The 23146-nt window shown below is 38.9% G+C and overlaps 1 protein-coding gene across 1 annotated transcript; it reads right to left on the bottom strand.

Annotated features, from left to right (window-relative positions):
- Positions 1-8916: 8916 nt before the first annotated feature.
- Positions 8917-22888, bottom strand: rab35a (RAB35, member RAS oncogene family a). Its single transcript, XM_007255809.4, has 6 exons — positions 22589-22888; positions 20507-20557; positions 20089-20212; positions 15952-16076; positions 15727-15851; positions 8917-13548 (listed from the first exon to the last, which is right to left on the bottom strand). The coding sequence occupies exons 1-6, from the start codon at positions 22638-22640 to the stop codon at positions 13420-13422; spliced, it is 606 nt and encodes a 201-aa protein (XP_007255871.1). The 5' UTR covers positions 22641-22888; the 3' UTR covers positions 8917-13419.
- Between the last annotated feature and the right edge of the window lie 258 nt (positions 22889-23146).

Below are 23146 nucleotides of genomic sequence, written 5' to 3'. Positions count from 1 at the left end.
TTGCGCGCTCTCTCTGACAGCGGATTGGCTGCGTGCTGACGTAGCACGTAAAGCCCCTCCCATCAGAGTCCATATCATAATACAGCTCTGAAAAAAATAAGAGACCACTTAAAATGATGAGTTTCTTTAATTTTACCCAATTGAAGTGACTGATTTCTTGCACCAGGAGTGGCATAAATTCATCCAAAAGCAGTGTGTAAGACTGGTGGAGCAGAACATGCCAAGATGCATGAAAACTGTGATTAAAAACCAGGGTTATTCCACAAAATATGTATTTCAGAATTCTTGAAACTTTATGAATATGAACTTGTTTTCTTAGCATTATTTGAGGTCTATTTTAAATTTGAGATAACTTTTGTCCATAGTTTACAGAATAAAACAGCAATCTTAATTTTACTCAAACATATACCTATAAATAGCAAAACCAGAGAAACTGATTCTGAAGTGGTCTCTTCGTTTTTTCAGAGCTGTATTTATTATTATTTTTTAATCTAATATACACAATTTCTTATTTTAAATCCTAAGAAAAACCTCTTAAAACTGCATTTTATGTTCTTGCTGCCAAAAAAACATTTTAAAGACTATACACCTTATTTAATGTACATAATATTCTCTTTCATTTTATTTAAGTAGAATGCATAATAAAAAGCTTTAGAATGGTTGATAAACCAAAGAATAATACATTTATAAAATGCTATATATGAAGATCTAATATCTCATTTATCCCATTTTCAAAATCGTTTTAAAACAGTAATTCAATTAATCTAATTAATTTGATTCGACCTCCATGTTCTATGTAAAAAAGAAATTGCAATTTTTATTCTTGCACTTGGAACAATATACCACCATTCTCATGTTTTTTGTTTGTTTGTTTGTTTAAATAGCATACATAATAAAATACTTTAGAATAATCAACCAACATTTTCATTTATTTTAGTTTAAGTAAAATACAAAATTTAGAAATAAATAATCCAAAAAATACAATGTAATAATACTACTAATACCATATTTATAAAATGTTTTTTTTTTTTTTGCCAAAGAGATGCACAAAGAAAATGGCTCAAATGTTGTTTATTTTTCTTTTTTAAATTAAATTAAATTATGTTTTTTCATTCTGTCACGAGTAAGAGCGGATCCCTGCAGCCTGCTGTCACACAGTAAGAGACTAATCAGTGCCTGCAGTACTGAACAACAGATCAGCTCATTTACATCTGGGAAAGGCCAGAGACACACTCACACACTGGAGTAAGCTGTACCTCTTTACATTACGGCAAATGTCTGATTACATTTGCATTTCTGGTCTGGGTGTAAGGGCTTAATGAGAGGACTAGAGCTTCAGCATGATGAATAGAGATGCTTTATTAAAATAAGGTGTTAATGGTATAATCTGAGAAGTGGTGAATGTGTGTTAGGGGTAATGATAGGACACCAAAATGGCTTTCCGAAACCACTAAACTGCTAATGAACTCCTGAATATTACACGTACATGAGGACATTGTTGGATACTCAATAGCCGTGGAGATGTGCTTTACATATTGTTTTATCACTCTCCGCTTTCTGGACGCACACCCCAGTGCACTATTCCAACAGGACAATGCTCGTCCACATACTGCTGCCGTCTCAACAGCATGCTGTAAAGACACAGATACTGTGCCACGGCCAGCCCCACTGCCAGTCCTGTCCCAGTTTGAAAAAGTATGAGATGCTATTTTACATGCTATCAATACTCATAAAACCCCTACCTCAAAATCTGCAGGAATGTTATATTTGCAAATATTAATTTTACCTTCATAAGCCTAATGTCACATCGTGCACTGTTGCAACTTTAGTGGTTTAAACTGCACCCTCAGCATTATACAGCTCTGGAAAAAAGAGACCCGTTAAAATTGATGAGTTTCTTTAATTTAACCAAATTGAAAACCTCTGGAATATAATCAAGAGGAAGATGGATGTGTTGTAATACAGTAATTTGACAATAGAGGTCAGTAATGTGAAGTGCTGCCACCTACAGTCTCCCTGTATGTTACCATTGTTTTGTTCTGAATAAAACATGTGAAATCTCAACAGGTTATGGGCCCAGTCACACAGCTTAAACTGGCTGTTTTACACGGAATTTGTGTGGTATAAACGGTGTTGTGGGATTCACAATGGAAGATAAGCTGTTTATTGAGAAGCTGAGTGGACCAGAGAATTGGGCAACATGGAAATTTCAAATGGAGCATCTACTGATAGCTAAAGGACTGTGGGGCATGCTAATGGAAACAGACAACTTAGCAGCAGATGCTAATGTACAGGTACAAGCTGAATTCACAAAACGGAAAGAAAGAGCATTTTCTATGTTAGTGCTGAATGTAAGTACACCTCAGTTGTATCTGATTACAAGCTGTCAGACTCCTAAAGAAGCGTGGGACACGCTTAAAAGACATTTTGAGAGAGATACTCTTGCAAATAAGCTGTTTCTAAAGAAACAGTACTTCAGGTGTGAGATGAAGGAGGGAGAAACCATAACTGAGCATTTAAAACGAATGAAGGAGCTAACTGACAAGCTAGGAGCTATAGGGGCTGTAATTGAAGAGGAAGACCAGATTGTAACACTGCTAGGTAGCCTACCACCAAGCTATGCAACAATTGCTAATGCTAAGGCAGTGGGAGCTGACAGTTCTAAATGGAAATGCTATAAGTGTGGGAAAGAAGGACATTTAAAGCGGAATTGTCCAAGCATGAAAAATAAACATAAAACCCACAAGGCTAAAAGCATGATGTGCGAGGATGCTGACGACTCATCTGAGAGTGCCTTTGTCACTAAAGAGGCTAATCAGAATGAGAAGTCACAGCAGACCGATTGGCTGATCGACTCTGGAGCATCAAAGCACATGACCTGTCATAAAGAAATTCTTCAAGACTACCAAGAATTCACCAAACCACAGTCAGTGAAACTGGGTGATGGCAGAATGGTTGATGCTCAAGGACTTGGTAACGTCAAACTAAAAATGACTTTCAAAGTTAGTGATGTCAAAGATGTCACCATGTATATGATGTGTTGTATGTTCCCAAGCTATCTGGAAATCTCTTCTCAGTGGGAGCTGCTGCCAGAAAAGGAAATACTGTGCAGTTCAAGAAGTCACGGTGCTACATTCGTGGTGAAGATGGAGATCTTCGAGGAATGGGAACACAAAGATCGGATGGATTGTATCAGCTGGATGTCAAGGGAAGTTCTCCCACCTGTCATGGTGCGACAAGTGCTTCAGTAGCTGCCAGTCTATGGCATCAACGACTGGGACACACCAACAAGTTGAAGGAGCTTAAACCTCTGGTACACGGAATGGACTTTTCTGCAGAGAAAGAAGTTTCTTTTTGTGAGGCGTGTGTGGAGGGCAAGCTGTCTAGAAAGCCTTTTAAGCCAGTGGGAGAAATTCGTTCCAAACGTAAGTTGCAGCTAATTCATAGTGATGTCTGTGGTCCCATGCAGACTGAATCCATAGGTGGATCAAAGTACTTTGTGACATTTATTGATGACTACTCAAGATGCTGTAAAGTATACTTCATGAAACAGAAGAGTGAAGTTCTTAACAAGTTCAAAGACTTTGAACAAACATTCTCTAATGAGTGTGGACAAAAAGTCACAAGACTGACAATGGAGGGGAATACACATCCAAAGAATTTCAAGAATACTTGAAAGCTCAAGGCATCCACCATGAAATGTCTGTACCTCATACACCTCAGCAAAATGGTGTAGCAGTAAGAAAAAATAGGACTTTAGTGGAAGCAGCTAGGAGTATGCTGTCTCATGCAAAGTTACCAAAGACTTATTGGGCAGAGGCTGTCGCAACAGCAGCTTACATACAGAACAGGCTTCCCACATCTCTTCTGAAGCAAGGGACCCCCTACCATAGATGGTGTGGCAAGAAACCGAACGTGAGTCACATGAAAGTATTTGGCTGTGTAGCCTATGCCCATGTCCCAGACATAGAGAGAAGAAAGCTAGACAAGAAAGCTGTGAAGCTTCGTTTCGTGGGATATGCAAACAATGCCAAGGGTTACCGCCTGTTTGATGAGGAGAAAAGGAAGATTCTAATTCGTCGAGATGTTGTCTTCAATGAATTAGATTTTGACTGGAAACAGGAAGTGGAAGTTTCTTGTTCAGAGAATCAGGGTACCATGAACACAGAAGAAAGGGGAGCACCAGTTGATGACACTGTCAATAAAGCTCCAAGAGAAAGCAGCAGAATCAGAAAGCCTCCAAAGAGGTATGGATATGATGAGTTTGCTGACATAGTGACTGTTGATCATTATGCCAATGTCTGTTGTGTAACAGAACCAAGCACACTAAAGGAAGCAATGAAGAGTCCTAATGCAAAGGAATGGAAGGAAGCAGCTGACTTGGAATATGAGTCCTTGCTTGAAAATGAAACCTGGGACTTAGTGGATTTACCAAGAGATCGAAAAGCCATAGGATCCAGATGGGTGTTCAAAGTCAAGCATCATAGTGACGGAACAGTGGAGAGGTACAAGGGCAGGCTTGTCGCTAAGGGCTTCTCACAGAAGTATGGCGCTGACTACAAAGAAACATTTTCACCCGTAGTACGATTCAGTTCAGTTCGTACATTGCTGTCCTTTGCTGTTCAGAATAACCTACATGTTCATCAGATGGATGTCGTAACTGCATTCCTAAATGGACATTTGGAGGAAGAAATCTACACGGAACAACCAGAGGGGTATGTCAAACCAGGCCAGGAACACTTAGTGTGTAAACTGAAGAAGTCGATATATGGACTGAAGCAGTCCCCTCGCTGCTGTAGTAAGACATTCACAGAGTTCATGAAGGATATTGGATTTAAACAGAGCACATCAGACCCCTGTGTGTTTGTGAGATCTCGACAGGAACTAGAGATACTTGCTGTGTATGTAGATGATCTGATTCTGATCACAGAATCAATGGAAAGCATGGATGAGTTGAAAGATGCTCTGAAGGAGCTCTACAAGATGAAAGACATGGGTGAGCTGTCCTACATATTGGGCATCTCTGTTGTCCAAGACAAGACAAAGAAATGTGTGTTTCTTCACCAGAAGCAGTACATTGAAGCCATTCTTCAGAAATATGGAATGGATAACGCCAATCCAGTTACAACTCCAGCTGACGCAAACGTGAAGTTACAAAGAAATGATGGCGTCAGTCAGCCAGTGAACTCAAGTACTTATCAGTCCATTGTAGGTAGTCTACTACATGCTGCAATGGCCACAAGACCAGACATTGCACAAGCAGTAAGTGCTGTGTCAAAGTTCAATGCAGATCCAAATACTGCACATCTGACTGCTGTGAAAAGAATTATTCGTTACTTGAAGGGCACTGTGAACATCGCTCTCAAGTATGAGCAGTCAGAGTCTGGAACTTTAGTCGGGTTCTCAGATGCTGACTGGGCTGGAGATCAAGATGACCGTCGCTCTACAACTGGTAATGTCTTCCTACTGGGTGGAGGAGCAGTGAGTTGGCTCAGCAAGAAACAGTCAACGGTTGCATTGTCAACAGCTGAAGCTGAATATGTCACTCTCAGCCAAGCAGCACAGGAATGTACCTGGCTTACACGACTACTGAGTGATCTCGGAATGAATGCTACACCTAGCGTGATTCTGGAAGACAACCAAGGAGCTATTGCCATTGCAACGAATCCATTTGATAATTCAAGGACAAAGCACATTGACATTCGTTACCACTACATTCGTGAATGTGTGCAGAATGGACAAATTCAACTGCAATACTGTCCTACAGATGACATGAAGGCAGATATCTTGACCAAGCCATTAGCAAAGAAAAGGTTTGAGTACCTGAGGAGAGAGATTGGACTTTGCAGTGTGTAATTCTGTTTAGGTGTACTGGTTAATATTGGATAGCCAACTTTAAGCAAGGTTTAAAACAAAAGAAAAAAAGAATCTTGATTGTTTGAGTTAATAGGACTTAGTGTCTCGAAAGTGTTTGAGTTTAACAACTTTTCTAAGTTATACAATTTAGTAACAAAAATTGTTTAATTTCATTGTAAAATTAAGTGGGAGTGTTGTAATACAGTAATTTGACAATAGAGGTCAGTAATGTGAAGTGCTGCCACCTACAGTCTCCCTGTATGTTACCATTGTTTTGTTCTGAATAAAACATGTGAAACTTCAACAGGATGATCACAAGCCATCAAACCAATCTGAACTGCTTGACTTTTTGCACCAGGAGTAAAGGCATAAGGTTATCTAAAAGCAGTGTGTAAGACTGGTGGAGGAGAACATGCCAAGGTGCATGAAAACTGTGACTAAAAACCAGGGTTATTCCACCAAATATTGATTTCTGAACTCTTAAAACTTCTTTTTTGTTGTTTTAGCCGTTTCTTAGTTTGGCTTATTTCAGCCATTTTGAATATTATATTTGCAAATATTAATTTTACCTTCCTAAGCCTAAGGTCACATTGTGTACTGTTGCAATTGTAGTGGTTTAAACTGCACCCCAACTGGGACACTATACTGGAATTGAATATCCAATAATAAGGTCATGCAGGTGTAATGTTCAGGGGTTTATTAGTATTTTACTGGTTTCTAAAAGCCATTTTGGTGTCCTATCATTACCCCTGCACAGATTTAACACTTCTCAGATTATACCATTAACACATTATTTTAATAAAGCCTCTGTATTCATCATGCTGAAGCTCTAGTCCTTTCATTAAGTCCTCACACCCAGAAATGCTAATGTAATCAGACATTTGCAGTCATTTAAAGAGTTTAGGGAAGCAAAGGGAGATTGGGGCGCTCTGTGTATTAATGCCCATGGTTTTGGAATGTAATGTTGTTCATAATCGTTTGGCCCTGTAGTTTAAAGGCAGTGAACACCAGTGAAAGAGAGAAGTCACACTTTTATTTTCAATGATTTTTTCCCTATTTTCTCCCCAATCTACACAGCCAATAACCCAACCTACTCATTAGTTCTCCCCCTATCACTAGTGATGCCCCAACACACCAGGAGGGTGAAGAGTAGCACATGCCTTCTCCGACGCATGTGAAGTCATACACCGCCTCTTTTCGAACTGCTGCTGATGAAGCATTGCCGAGTAGCATCACAGCTCCCTCGTAGGAAAGCCCAGCTACTTGGTTCTAATACATCAGCTCACAGATGCCTTGTGCTGATCGACATCACCCTTTGGAGTGATGAGGAGAAAGAGCACCATCTACTCACCCAGAGAGAGCAAGGCCAATTGTGCTCTTTCAGGGCACATGAACAGGACTCGAACCGGCAATCTCCTGATCATAGTGGCAGAGCTTAGCCCATGACAAGTCACACTTTAATGTATCAAATTAAAATGAATAAAAACATGTCTTGATCTTATTCATATATTATAAACACTTTTCATCATTTCTAAAAAGGCATGATGGGCCTCAACAGGATGGAAAGATGAGTTATTTTAGTCCTGAACATGTATTATGCAATGTAATGTTACAAAGCAGACCAAATTCATTCATATACAGAACTTTCTGTCAACAAAACTAGAATAAAGCTAGACTATAGCTAGAATGAAGTGAAGTTATTAAGTCTTTGCACTAATTGATCCTAAGTAAACATTAGGTAAAAGCTAAAGGGCAACTGAAGACGCTAACAGCTACACTGAGGCAGCAGATGGAGCTGTCATGCTAACAGGGGTCCCGGTCAGAGCGCCAGCAGGAGGGACAAACCAGGACAGCTGGAGCAAGAAGGTCCACTGAATAGATTATTAAACAGGACGGAGGAAAGGAGAGTAGAATAGATAATCATAGAAATAAAAACACAGTGCCATCATCTCATCAATTACTAGGGGATTGAGAAATTTAGTGGGGCTATTTAAACCAGGGTCTTAATATGCAGCTGAGTATGACCTTGAGTGAATTTTCAGATGGTCCCCAATATTGCAAGAGTATTGTGTTATTGCTTATTGTTATTGGAATATAATCAAGAGGAAGCCATCAAACCTAGCTGAGCTGCCTAAATTTCTGCCCCAGGAGTGGAATAAAGTTATCCAAAAGCAGTGTGTAAGACTGGTTGAGAACAATATACCAAGATGCATGAAAACTGTGATTAAAAACCATGGTAATTCCACCAAATATTGATTTCTGAAATCGTAAAACTTTATGAATATAAACTTGTTTTCTTTGCATTATTTGAAAGCTCTAAATCTATTTTGTTATTTTAGCCATTTCTCATTTTCTACAAATAAATGCTCTAAATGACAATATTTTTATTTGGAATTTGGGAGAAATGTTGTCCATGGTTTACAGAATAAAACAACAATGTTCATTTTATTCAAACATTATCTATAAAAAGCAAAATCAGAGAAACTGATTCAGAAACTAGTGGTCTCTTAATGGTTTTCAGAGCTGTAGTTTTATATTATGTAGGTATTACCTTTAATCATATGTTGATTTTTTGTGGAACATGCAAAAGTTAAAAAGGTGGGCACCTCTAGTTAAATATCAAGTTTAATCTGACACATAATTTAAACTAAATAAATTGAACTTAAATACATTATTATATTTTTTCATTGTGTTCATTTCAGAAAAAAAATCTAAAATGTGCAGATAAATGTTCATATTTAAGCCTGTTGCCTGAAATAATCTTTTTACTTAAAACACCCATAAACTCAACAAAAACTGTAACTTGAAAAGGGACACCCACACTTTTGCTTATGAAACCTTTTTTTTTTTTACACAACATTATTAAAAGCACTTTCTCAAAACAAGTATAATCATCAACCTCTATGTTTAACCTATTTACCCATTATTAAACTACATTTCATCATATTCTTACAAAAATCTAAATAATTTCTAAAAAGACATTATTGCCTGTCAAGTCAACAGCGCCTCCCAGTGTTTGCCATTTGTCATTTAGAGAAAAAACAGAATTCACACATGCAATTTTGTCAAAATAAGATAAGTTTTATTTTCATCGATTAGATTTATGATGGGGCAAACAATGAGTGGTATTATTTTAACTTGCATTCTTTTTCCAGTGTACACCAGATCAACACATTTACACATATATAAACACACACACATATATCAGTGTCTACATACAGACATGCGTGTTTGTATATGTGTTCATTCTTATATGTAAGTGCATCACATAGACTGGGATACTGATATGCACACAGGCAGGTTAGTTCTAGGCTTGTGTTCATGTCCTGGGTTTAAAAGCTGTTTGTTTGTGATCGTTTAATGGACCTGTCCTGTGCCACCGACTAATGAACACAAAATCGGTCCAGCTACTGAAAGATCTGTGCTTCCTTTGTCTTTTAAGCATGGTTAAGTCACTCAGATGTAATGTGCAAATGAGTAGCTGCCCACTAGATTTGACTGCTGAAGGAGTGTGTATTGGAATGTGTACAGCCTGCATGTGTGTAGAGTGCAAAAGTCAGAGACCCTGGCTGTGTCCCAATTGCATACAACACACTAATTAAGTACATTATAAGATACATTATATACTAGGCTTAATAGTGTGGATTTGGCAGCTTAGTACATGCATATTAATGTACTAACCCAGTATGTACCAACAGGAAGTGATGCAATGTTGCTATGCTGATATTTGTCACGTCACGGCACTTGCACTATTATTAACAGACCAGTTCGGAAAATGTATCAAGGATATTTGAGTATACTCAACTATATAAAATATTAAAAAAAAGGAAAAACGAGTAATTATTAGTAATTAGTACGCAACTGAAACACACCTCCTACATTTATTTCATTTCCAGCCATTAAGTTCATTTTTAACATTTTTAGCAGATGTTTCTGAGAAGGTTAGACACAACATAATAATCCAACTGCATAAAAAATATGGGAGGTTAGTTGAACTGTAATTTAATAAACTAAGGGAGCCATAACAGTAACGCAAGATCCGGTACCAAAGCACCAAATCTGCCCTGATCAGATAAACATCCCTTTTCAGAGAGAATATTTAACTTATATTAGATAATAATTGCTCTTTTTGGTGGATCTAAACCGTGAGATTAGAATTTCGTTCAACCTCATGTACACATGTGATGTGAATGACAATAATATCTCCTTAAATCCTTGAAAATAAATTCAAATTACACTCCAAAAACTGAAAGGATGTGGATACAAGAACAAGAAGATCGTACTGGGAAAAAAGAGTAAATGCAAAAAACATGCTGCTGCTGCTGCTATACATAAATCAATAGACTGACAACCCCAAAATCCAGACCTCAACATCATTTAACGTGTTTGGGAGGATTCTGGTGGTAAAAAGCAAAAATCAAAAAATGTACAAACTTTTAGAACTGAATTTTGGAGATGTCAAAAATATCAAAATCTCATGCAGATCTTGAGGAGAATAGAAGCTATAATAAAGCTTAAATTGTTAAGAGTGATTAAAATTCAATCCAATCAAATTCAGAACATACAATCTTCCTCATATTGATTACTATTGTTAATATTTTTTTATTCTCTCAGTACTTTTTCACAAAGTGTGTTCTTGTTTGTTCCCCTTAAAAACATATTAGTGGTTGTGTAATGTAATTCTAATTGTATTAATTAATTGTTCATTAATCATAAGTAAAATATTCAATTAAATGCCATTCTAATTTTAGGACAATATTTTCTGGTTTACATAACTTGCAACTTATGTAACATTTGCTTTGACTGGAAATGAAATAAATGAAGAGCGGTGTCTGACTTTTACTCAGAACTGCATTTCAACATGCGTCTTATATGATCATTTGCTTCACTCTTACTGCCTGTACTCTGTCCATCTGTGTCTGTGTGTGTGTATGTGGGTGTGCGTGTGTATTACTGAGATGATTTGTTATAAGTGTGAGACACACAGGTCAAAAAAGGTCACATTCTTGGATGTCTGACACTTTTTTCCATCCAATAAAACCAGTATTAGTCCAATATTGGCACAGATACACAGCCACCCTAGCACTGAGACCTTTATATCTGCTTCCTTTTCCCAAACACAAGCTCAGTCACGGCACTGCGTTACTGAGGTCCAGCAAATTCATCCAGCACTGCAAGAGCTGAAAGGTCCAATCTGTGGCACCAGATTCTAAAAAAGCTACTCATTGTGGTGTTGCATTGTTTACAGTGGTATAGTTTTGTTAGTAAAAAATACAAATTTACAAAAATAAACAGAAGAACAAACAAATAAAAGAACAACTGAACAAGGGCAAAATACTTGTTTCTGAGAGGTTGGCAACAGAGCAAGCACTCAGTCCCATCAGTGACCAAGCCTTCTGTCTGTGACGTCATTCAGCTGTCCGTTAGAAGAGAATGTTACCAGATGCTCAAGAGAAAAAGTTTGATGTTTCTAGAGGGAATTCCTGACGTCAACGTTGACACCTGATTTGTTCCGCCTGCCCAATTTGTGTCGAACATGTGCAGTTGGGGCTCACTTGGCCTGACTTGGTGGAGAACTTGGCAATTTCAGCTCCTTCAGTTGGCTCCTTTAGCAAGAACAGTGATCTGCAGCTCCCTTGTCTGCCTTCATGGAGAGGGCAAGCAGTGTTCGAAGCTTCCTTGGTCAGCCTTTATGCAGAGTAAGAGTGGATGATCATGGTCTCTCTTGGTCAGCCTCCATGCAGAGCATGAGCAACTGGTCGCAGCTTCCCTTGGTTGGCCTCTATGGAGATAACGAGTGGGGATCTTAGCTACCATAGTCTGCCTCAGTAGAGACAGGAAGTGGTGATCAATGCTCTCTTGGATCTTCCTCTTAGCAGAGAAGGAGCTGTGATTGCAGCTTTTTCTGTCAGCCTTCTTGCAGGGCACAAGCTGGTTTACCCTCAGTGGAGAGCACAAGTGTAGATCTCAGTTCCCAAACTTAGCCTCAGTGGAGAGAGAAAGAGAGAGAAAGCTGTGATCGTGGCTCTCTTGGTAAGCCTCTGTGTAGAGTATGAGCGATGATTGCAGCTCTTTAGGTGAGCATCCTTGATGAGAGCAAGCATATGATGGCAGCTCCCTTAGTTAGCCTCAGGTGACTGTAGGAATGACTACAGCTCCTTTGATCCGCCTCATTGAAGAACGCAAGTGGTGATCATAGCTCCCATGGTCAGCCTCCTTGCAGAGAGCAAGGAGGTGATGGATACTCCCTTGGTTAGCCTCTGTGCAGGGCACTTCCTTGCAGGAGGTGGGGGGGGGGGGGGGTGGCTATGGTTCACAACTCATGCAGGTGATGGCAACTCCCTTGTTTAGCCTTTGTGAAGAGTGAGCTTCTTTGGGTCAACCACAGCAACCACAGTCAAACTCATATGTGCAAACCACATATGTTGATCATAGCACCCTTGGTGCCTTTGCTGTACAAGGGAGTCACCATCACCTGCTCATACTTTATCAACCAAGGTTGACCAAAAGAGCTGTGACAGCTGCAATGGTTTGAGAGCATGAGAGAGTGATAGCATTGGGTGATTATGTCTCCCACGGTCAAGTTAGATGAACCAGTTGATCTTGGGCCACAGTTCAAGTGGTGATTGTGGCTCCCTAGGTCAGACTCAGTGCATAGTGCGAGGGGCGACGGCTCCATTGATCACTCTTTTTGTAGAGCATGTGCAGTGATCACAGTTCCTACAGTTGGCCTTGGTGAAGAGGGCAAGCATTGACAGTATCTCTCTTGGCCAATGACCTCAGAAAAAAGAGCAAACTCTGTTGTTCCAAATCTGTGTGGCTCCCACAGTCGATCTCGGTTCAGAGTACGAGCAGTGACTATGGCTTCCTCGGTGCATGAAGGTGATCATAGCTCCTTCAATAAAGTCTCCTTCTAGAGTGTAAACCCTCAGTTGGTGTGATCCACATCCCTTGGCCATTCATATTTCTGAGAGTGCATAAGTCCCATTAAACAAACTGGGCAGGGGAAGAGAATCGGTTAGCCACAGTAAGTCCTTTAACCTTTAATTGTTTTAATTAATGCAAAAATGTTCCTTTACTGTACGTTCTCATTTCTGTTAGTTGGCACCAAGTTGTGACATCACAGATTTTAGAATTAAGCATATGACAGAAAATAAAAATAACACATGAGAAGATTTGGCTTCACGTGTGTAGTCCAGACACGCCGATGGAGTTAAAAAATAGTTATAGCAAGCAAAACAGATAATTCAAGCAATTTCTTTAAAAGTTCTGTATGGCAGTGGTCTTTTCTTCACCCCTTAAGAAAGGGGCATGGGTGCCACTTGAACCCATTCCTACTAAAATCTGTACAAGTCCTTTAAGATTTCCCAAGTCCAAAATGACTGGTCGTGAATTTCATCAGTAAATTTATATATAGATACATCTTTTATCTATAACTTGTATTTGGCTTGTCCCTCCTGGGAGGCTGTGTTTTCATGTTTTCTGGCTCTTGTCAGTTCAGTTGGCTCCCGGAGAGTGTAAAAGTGTGTGTGTGTGTGTGTGTGTGTGTGTGCATTCAGTCTGTTAGCAGCATTTCTTCTTGCGTTTGCTGTTCTTGCTGAGTTTCACCACTTCACTCTGTTGTTGCTGCTGCTGCTTGGCCACAGACTCTTTCCTCGCCTTTAGGACCAGCTCCGTTATGCAGTTGAACATCTGGGATTAAAGAAAAGAAACACACAGTAGACCAGATTAGAAACAGAAAGGGAAACTACAATCGACATTTACTAAAAATACACTTAAATCAACACTCATCCTAAAAAGGAATCTGAAAAATGTGAAACATCTGAAGATGCTCAGCAAAACATGCCATCAGCACTTGACACTTGTAAAGTAAAATGTCAGAAATTCCACAACTGCTTGTATCAGCTTTTCTCTCTCAAGTCCTCACATTGGTCAAGAGGCTGCGAAAATGTTGTTAAACCTCTAACCTCCATTTATCTCCACTGCAACCCTTAACTTTCTTACTGACTGGCTGCAACCCCTGCCCTGTTTCTGCATAACTTATAAAATCTGACTCAAATCCCTCACATTTAAGAAGGTAGTTGACTCAAAAATGCAACTAATGCACCCTTCTAATGAATGAATTAATCTACTTCAGGTGGCACCCATTGCTGATACAGATGTGCAAGTGCACACACTACTTGTGTTACAGCTCTAGTTCCTTCAGAGAGGTACAGCAGCCAATATCAGCAACTCTTGCTGCTGAATGCAACCAAATCCACACAACAATGTGTCAGGTTCTAGTTTAAACCCTTTTTAATATCCTTGACTTCAGAACAAACAATGAATGAAGTCCCAAAACCTTTAACCATTTACTTTACGTAAACCACTTAACATCTCGTTCATTTTTGAAAGAATTAGCAGCAAAAAACAACATATTTACACGAATCACTCCTACAAGCACAATATCAATCATTCTATTTCATTTTTAAGGAACTAGTGTTATTGGTAGGGATGTCCAGATTCAGGATCCTTTGTTCTATTCTCACCACTAATACACAGAAGAGCTGCAACAACTAGTCGTTGCCTGTAAAAATGTATATTAATATTTATAAATCTATATTTCCTGGCAATATTTACATCACATTGGAACATATATTTAAGTATCAGAATATATTTTAATTTTCCATTAATGTTCAGATAGATCGATAGAAAGATGTCAATAGATATACAGACTTAAGATACAAAATATTTATAAATCTATAAATATCCTGGCTATATTTACATCACAATGGAAGATATATTTAAGTTTCTTAGAATCCCATAAAAATAACATTTGCATTCGTAAATGTCCACTATAATATAGTTTGTAATTTTTTGTTTAATATAGGTAGGTCAAACTATCAAAATGTCCTGCGATATCAGCCTGGGGCCAGTTTTTTATGTTTAGCTGTCAAGATGCAGTAAAACTCGCATTAGATCAGAAGTCACACGAAAAGGAAGCACAAAAATAATTGTGACTCATCATCTAATCGAAAATAGCAACTTGCAGATTAGCTGCCTAATAAAATAGCTATTATTTGTGGAACTACTCCACAGCACTAGAGATGGCTTAAAAGGCATAAATATTATTCACAGCATGCAGCAGTTATGTTTGCCTGTATATCACCACTGTCATCACATGCATTTCGTAAAACGTAAAATTTTAATCTGGCAGCTGTTTTTAACATTGTATCAGAATGTCTTAATGTACAGTCTCTCTCAACAGAAATGCTACAAGATCAATTTATTTTTTTTACTATTAAAATGAATTTCAGTAAGTTTTTTCTGAGAATTTCTGAGACCCAGCACAAGTGTTTTGCATGTCAGTGAACAGGTTAAATGTAGAACTTTTTTTACAGTGGAACATTGCAGCGGTTTGAACTGTGTTGCCTTCTGACAATGGGGTGTAGATGTGAATGTTAATTGGTAGCTGGAGTATTTGTTTGCTGCTTTAGCCATGAAACCAAAATCATGTGGGTGTTTCACACCCACAACATCTTCCACTTTTCATTGTCACTTTTTGCTCACCTGGTTTAAAAACAAAAAGACAACTCTACGTATGTCTTTTGTAGTTTTTAACTGGCATGAAAATAAACATCTTCCTTAGTAAAGAGAGAGGAGGACACTACTGATTTTATATCTCTCAAATATGGAAATATTAATTTCACATGATCTAGCCTACAAAATTAACAGTTTTTGTTTTGTTTTTGTTTTTGTGTCTTACTTGTGAGCGCAACCATCAGTCCAATCTATCCACAGATATAGCTTGTTATCACTGCACTGTAATGACTAAATTCATCACACAGCTTTAGCTAAAACTCAAGCTGTGCAGTTTCCCTGCTCACTTACATCCTCCACATTAATGTTTTCCTTGGCACTAGTTTCGAACAGCCTGATGTCCATCTGCTCAGCAAACTTCTGCGCGTCGTTGGTCTCCACGACCTTCGAGCCGGGGTCGTCATTCTTATTGCCCACTGTGTCATTATAAAAGAACAAGCGGGTATTAGTCTTCAGCCGTTACACTCAAGAAGAACGATTCATTAAATCAATCGTTTATAAAATGAAAAGACTTACCTAATATTCGACAAACGTCGTCACAGTTCTGGTTGATTTCATGAAGCCACCGCTTGACATTTACAAATGACTCTGCACTCGTGACGTCATAAACCACTATCACCCCGTGTGTGCCTCTGTAGTACCTGCAGAGAAACGGTTCAAAATGTCAATTTATCTTTAGGCAATTTACAAAAAAGCAATGCCAATAGAATGTGATGCTCTGGAGCTGCTTAATGTGCCAAACGTTGGCTGGGGGCAAACATCTTTACCTGACAAACGGGAAAGAGAATATAGGAAGACCCAGTAGACTAAAAGAATACTGGACCTAAACATATAGGGGCAATTTACCAAGATATCGAGTCAGCCTAGGAGGTGTGGAAGAGCAGGTGTGGTGACCTTTGGCTGCATCACTTCCTGTATCAGCTACCACACACAGGATGTGGTCACCTAAACGAAAGGTATTAAAGCCTGTAGAACGCAACTATTTTCTGCTCCACAGACACTACAGTAATCACTCAGTTTACATTGTGAAAACCCAGAGAGAATGCATTTGAAACTACATTCACACAACTGATCAGTCACGCAGCAACGAGAGGAATCTGACGGGGAATTGAACACGTTACCGCACACACAAACGCCATTATTTTTGGGCCCTGTCAGCAGCCTTGCTCGAGGCTGGCATTTCTCTATTGCTGCTGTTGAGACAGAAGGCTGTATAACGGTGCCGGACAGCCAAAATCTACTTACTCTAATAAGAGACCACGCCACTGCACTCCGGCATACCAGCGCTCTTCATCAGCAACAACAACTGGTTTCTGTTCATCTCAGTCAGGCCACTCTAAAACTCTGGGTGTGGGTGGGAGTGTGAGTACAGGGGCCGACAGATATGAAGTGTTGTGGTAAACACCGATACTGATATTAAAAGGTTTAAAATCTGACTCAGTAAACAGTTCTTTAATGACAGATATGATTGTCAGTTCTCAATTTCCCATAAACTTCTTAAACTCAAACTGAAACTAAATCTGAAAATAAAACAGATTATATATTGTCGCATTTGATTGAGTTCTTTACAGGCTGCTTGAATATCTCTATATTTTCCATTAATGTTGTTTAGACAGACAGACAAAGAGACAGACAGATAGATAGGGACAGACACATAGCCAGATAGAAAGTAGTCGAAAGAGACAAAGTTCGTGACTAGATACACAAAGTTCATAGATAGACAGATAGACAGACAGACAGACACTTAGGCAGCTAGAAAGTAGTCGACACACAGACAGGCACATGGGCAGATAGACAACGTTTGTCGCTAGATACACAAAGTTCGTAGACAGACAAAGTTCATAGACAGACAGGCATACAGACACTAAGGCAGACAGAAAGTAGTCAACAGAGAGGCGGACAAAGTTTGTCGATAGACAGTTTGCTGATAGATAGACAGTTTGTCAATATATAGAAAGAAATTTGTCGATAGATAGACAGTTTGTCACTAGATAGAGACAAAGTTTGTTTATAGATAGACAAATGTTGTTGAAAGACAGTTTGTCAAAAGATGGACAGACAAAGCTTGTCAATAGACAGACAAAGATAGTTGATAGATAGACAGACAATGTGTGTTGATAGACAATGTTGATAAATACATTTGTTAAAAAGATAGATAGATGTACTTACATAGCCAGACAGACACACAGACAAACAGAGAGAAATAAAAGGTAGCTATACATTGTCAATAGCTTTCTATAGAATTTTTAGAATTAGATAGAGGCAAACAGAGAACATTGCATAGATAGATAGACAGACAGACATTAAAATTCATTGTATAAATTCTCTACAAGTATATCTGTCGGATATGGAAAAAAGGCCTGACAGGCTGATGACACTTTCAATCGGAACGCTGTGAAAATCCGACCTGGCGGTTCTGCAGCTGTGCTTGAGGTTAAACACAGTGGGCATGACATCCCAGAAACCTTCCACAATGCTGGTTTCACAATGGATGCACCACACACGCATCACGAGGTGAAGGCAGTTTCTGTTTGTCTTGCACTAAAATACAAGCTACACTATCTACACTAGATTTTGATTCATTGCTTTGAGAATTTGATTCCATTCAGTAAAGAGTGGTAGTGATGTCAGAATTTCGGGTTACCACCCCCCTCATCCCAAAAGTACTGGATGGCATTCACATGAAACTGAAACTTCACTGTAGCGCAACAAAAATGTGCTATAAAATCAACATGTGAAATCAGTGATCTTTCGTCATGTCTAGACAATTTCCTTTGTAACGTTTCAAGCACAAAAAAGAATGCAAAAAAATCATACAAATCAGAATTTATAGTGTGGAGGTAATCCAATCAGTTAAACCATTAAAATCTTATTTGCGAACTACAGCTCAAGCCTTAAAACCACTCTTAGTGTTTTGAAACTACATTTATAGAGCAGACTAAAAGGAAGGCAGCGGTTTTACGCTGTCTGAAAAAGGAAGTGAGACAGCTTTGAACTGCAGTTCCCTCCATTTTCTTGATGAGTTGGTGTTCATGCACAAAATTATGGTAAGAGGTGAAAACAGAGCAAGAGCTAAGAGAAGAACTGAAATTAATAAGTGAAATACAGGCTGCAAATAAGTCTGCTCAAGTGCTCAAACATGCAAAAAAATATTTGCTCAATTCAAACTTCTCTAGAACCCAGCATATTATTTTAATATGCTGAATGATAAATAATCTATTTAAAACTAAGCAAAGACCAGGAATTAGTATAGTGTCCCTTTTGCCATGTCCTGTGGAATACGTGTGGGTCCTATTGCATTGAATGTGGATGTGAGTCGTCTGTTTGTTCACTTGCATTGAAAATTCTAACCAGACATCATCAGTCAGAATCATTACCACCCAATACACAGTCTACTGTGAAAGGTAATGCCTTCTATGACATATTCCAAGTACCTACGTGACACTGTGGTAGGACTGCAATGATTAGTCAATATTTAATATATATTTGATTCCAAATGTTCATTTTTGATTAATCGTTAATTTACAGCACTAAATAAAGTACTAAGGACAGAAGCACAATGAGAGAGGGGTAATTGGATTACTCACACAGTTTACAATGTCCTTGGCCTGAGTCTACAAAAGTACCGGAACACAACAGATTACACATTTCCTTACTAAATACCAGCACACCTTGCCATGAGCATTCAGGCCAGTGTTCAACCTCACTCACAAGATAACAGCTCATAACATATACAAGTGTGGGCACTCCCCAAGTCACCCCCTGAGGTAAAACTTCATGGTCAATTCACATATTCACATATGCTAGTGTAAGGTTTTCGTGGCATACGCGATCAGTGTTACAAGAAGTTGTAATGGGGAAAACAGACCAGGTCACAAGTCCCAGTTCCCAAAAACAAGTAGAGCAATGAAAAAGCACCATATAATTGCACTGTAGCACTGCCTCAAACACATCCTCTTCATCAAGGCATCAGACATTCACACCTGTGCCAGAGTGTACGCTTTTGGACTGACTGCATTAACAAGAGTGGGTGGCGCAATGCACAGTGTCTTTAGAAAGAATTAGAAAAGATAATTTATAGCCATTGCCAACCAGCACAACAGAATTCAACCTCTGTGTTTAGAGAACACATACCCAGAGTAGTGGGCAGCCACCTCAGCATACCCTAAGAACATCTTGGAATAGGTGCTTTGCACAAACCTACGCCTTGCCTTGAACTTCCTGCCAGTCTAGAGGATCAAACCAGTGGCCTAATGCTCCTAAACCATACATGCATCTCCAATGTTTTTGGTGGCCTAAAGGTTAAAGAAGTGAGTTTGGGAAGGTCATAAGAGGTCACTGGTTCAATCCCAAGAACCCTCATTCATAGCTAAGGTGCCCTTAACCACAGAACATCCCAAATCCCAAATGCTCAATGGCTCACAGAGGCAGCAGCCTTTTGCTCTGGGTTGGGTTTTACCACTGCCTTAATCATTAATTTGTGTGTTTCAGAGTCTTCACTGTCACAGCTGGGTTAAATGCAGAAGTTGCATTCTGTTGTACAGCTGTGCAAAGGGCAATAAACTGACTGATACTTAATTTTAACAAAAAGGAAACAAGACAGCTCAGAAACAACCTGCTTAGTTTTGTTTTGGAACTAAGTGAAGAACTCACGTTGAAGTGATGGTACGGAATCTTTCCTGTCCCGCCGTGTCCCAAATCTGAAGCTTCACCTTCTCTCCGTTTATCTCCACTGTCCTGATCTTGAAGTCCACACCGATGGTGGTGATATAGCTACCTGAAATACACACACTTGTCAGAGCAAATCCTGTTACAACTTTGAGATCATAGATATGGTTTGCCACTTGTCAGACCAGCTATGATGACTACACATGAAAGCAATCTGGATCATCTCAAGACTCAAATATGCATGTCCTTGTTTGAGCAGTGAAGCAGGATGCACTTAATTCACCCTTCCAAGTAACTGTTTGTAAACTAGGCTGTGGCTACACTGTGAGTTCCCCTTTTATTCATTTCTACTATTTGTTAAGTTTTTAGTTGGAAAAGCAAAAGAGACAAGGGAATGTCCTACCTGAAAATGTGTTGTCTGCAAACCTCAGGAGTAGACTGCTTTTCCCTACACCTGTGGAAATAAGAGAGGATGAACTATGAACAAAACAGTATGACATGCCAAAAAACATGGGATCCTTAATGCACTATGTAAATCAAATGAAAAGTTATGGACAGATATAGACAAAAACTTCTATACGTTTTGCTGACCTTGATAAAAAAAAACATTGGCTTTATTTAATTAGGATTTCGATGCCTAAATATTATTAACAATCTAAAATACACTGCTCTACAAAATTTGAGAAAATGCATTCTTATGCTATTGTATTATCACTATATCAGTGATATAAAACCATCTTTAAATTACAATAATACTGTTTATTATTCCCAAAAAAAGGGGAAGACTCGAGAACGCATGGGTTGACTCGGGAATGCAATCACCTGTGTAGGTTGTGAGGTGTATTCTGTGTATAAGTCAGGTTGTTCTAACTCAATGGCCAGCATGCTCATGGCAAATCATTGTGAACAATCAAGAGTCAGAGAGAGGCATGATGGTGAATGTCAGACAGATTTAACATTCAATTTCCAAAGTTGTGTGGGTATTTAACATTCCACAGTGCACAGTGTTGCAGGTTTACTAGAAAAGTGTCATAGAAGACATTACTACCCACAGTAGACAGTGCAGATGACACAAAAATCACATTCCTATTTAATGCAGGAGAACCAACATCAGTGCACCATTCTTAAACTTCCATTGGACAAAATACAACCGTAATCCCATGACACGAGAAACATTGATTACTATACTTCTTCCAATATAGGGTACAAAAGATGAGGTTTTGTTATTTTTTGTCTCCTATTTTATTTTTATTTCTCTGTATTAAAATGCTCAGGTCATTGCCATTTTCTCAATTGTGTGCTGCTGTAATGGATGACATTTCCTGTCTGATAACACATGAATCTAGAATCTAATAAAAGTAGGTCATCCCATAAAGAAGTTAGAGTATTATTACACAGGCTAAATATCTAAGAATCTGGAAACAGTTTACATAATGATTTTTTTAATCAAATTTATTTGAAAGCACGTAGTATAATACTAACATATTTTATGTAATTCTTAAAGAAAGCAAAATAAGGAACAATGCCAATAAACCTACAGATGTGAAGAACTGTAACTATATTATTCACCTATAAATGTTAGTTAAATTTACCATCAAAGACCAAACCCTGTTTTTATATTGCCATTAACTACAATAACATCGTTTTGGGACATGCAACATATCCAAAAACTAAATATAATAAGATGGTAAATAATATTAATCCTAAAATTAAATACATTTTAAAAAAGCTAAATTAGAACATTAATAGACGGGCTAAATATTTAAGAATCTGCACCCATTTTTTTTAGAAAATGATTTTTTTGTTCTTATTCTCAAAGAACGGAAGTACCTATAATTCTAACATATATTTCAAATCATTTTTAAAGCCAAAAAATGCACTTAAACTTTAAAAGAGATAATATTCACCCATACATGTTAGCTAAATAGATTTTCCACTAAAGACATATCAGAAGAAAGGTCATCTAAGCTAAATAGGACATATTATATTTAATAATATCATTTATAAATAAGCTGACATTCTGTCTTTTTTGTAAATAAAGTTCATTCACTGGAAACTGGATAATTTCTAGTTTCTTTAGCTTTATGTACTATAACATAGAATATAAAACACGAAAATGTTTTCTCAATTATGCTGTGATATCAATATAACCTTTTTACCCTTTAAGACCGTAATTTTTATTCCCATAACTATATAAACAAAGACCGCTGATAGCTGCAGCTGCTCCCCGGGTCAGGGCGACTCAACGTCCGCTAGAACGACCCAGCAGCGCCCTGTTAGCGGTTAGCTTTCCAGACAGGTTAAAACAGCTTAAAACAGGTCAACATCAACAAACATTGCTTGATGAAATTATATGAACTATAACTTTCTCGTCCAGCACAAAGTTAGCGAAATGCAACAAAGAACCAGACTAAAAAATATATATTTTTTCAAAGCAAAAATATGAAGGCCCATTTCCCGTAGCGCATCCCCGGCCTTTCCTTACCGCTGTCGCCGATGATGAGCAGCTTGAAGAGGTAATCGTAGTCCCGCGCCATCCCGCCCCTCCGCGGCTGCTGGCTCCCAGCTAACCGCGCTCAGAAGCTCAACACCGGCGTCCACCGCTGCGCCCGCCCCCCGCAGCCGAAAGGAAGCAGGCAGGCTCTCTCCCGAAGTGAGTAATCGCCTTCCACCGCCTCTCCTTCAGCCGGCGGGTGTTTTTAAAGAACACTGCCTGCGCTGGAGGAGGTTCACGCCCGTCAGGACGTCGGGGCGAGTCTCCCGCCAGCCTCGCTGTGGCTCTAATCCCGCCTCCACTGCGCAGACGCAGTTACTGCCTGCCACCACCAGCAGCAGCATCCGCTGGCTCTGTCCAAAACCACAACACACACTCAGCGCAGACTCCAGAAGATATAGAAGATATCTAGCAGGTTAGCAAACAATTTGGGACAGAACCTGAGGCAATAAACAGTGTCAACTTAATAATACTAGGCAGGTAGAGGCTACATTTTCCATCCATTAAAAAAAATGTACTCCATCTGTGCTGCACGCCGTCAAGTTTTGC

The sequence above is a fragment of the Astyanax mexicanus genome, chromosome 1 (assembly GCF_023375975.1).
Source record: "Astyanax mexicanus isolate ESR-SI-001 chromosome 1, AstMex3_surface, whole genome shotgun sequence".
NCBI classification, from domain to species: Eukaryota; Metazoa; Chordata; class Actinopteri; order Characiformes; family Acestrorhamphidae; genus Astyanax; species Astyanax mexicanus.
The sequence above is the reverse complement of the archived record's forward strand: the minus strand, read 5'-3'. Positions and strand labels throughout refer to the sequence as shown.

Excerpts from the sequence above, each read along its gene's own strand:
- rab35a (XM_007255809.4), bottom strand. The coding sequence starts at position 22,640 with ATGGCGCGGGACTACGATTACCTCTTCAAGCTGCTCATCATCGGCGAC. Across the intron at positions 16,077-20,088 it reads TTCCGTACCATCACTTCAAC|GTACTACAGAGGCACACACG; the intron begins GTGAGTTCTTCA and ends GTTTCTCTGCAG. Across the intron at positions 13,549-15,726 it reads AAAACATTAATGTGGAGGAT|ATGTTCAACTGCATAACGGA; the intron begins GTAAGTGAGCAG and ends CTTTAATCCCAG.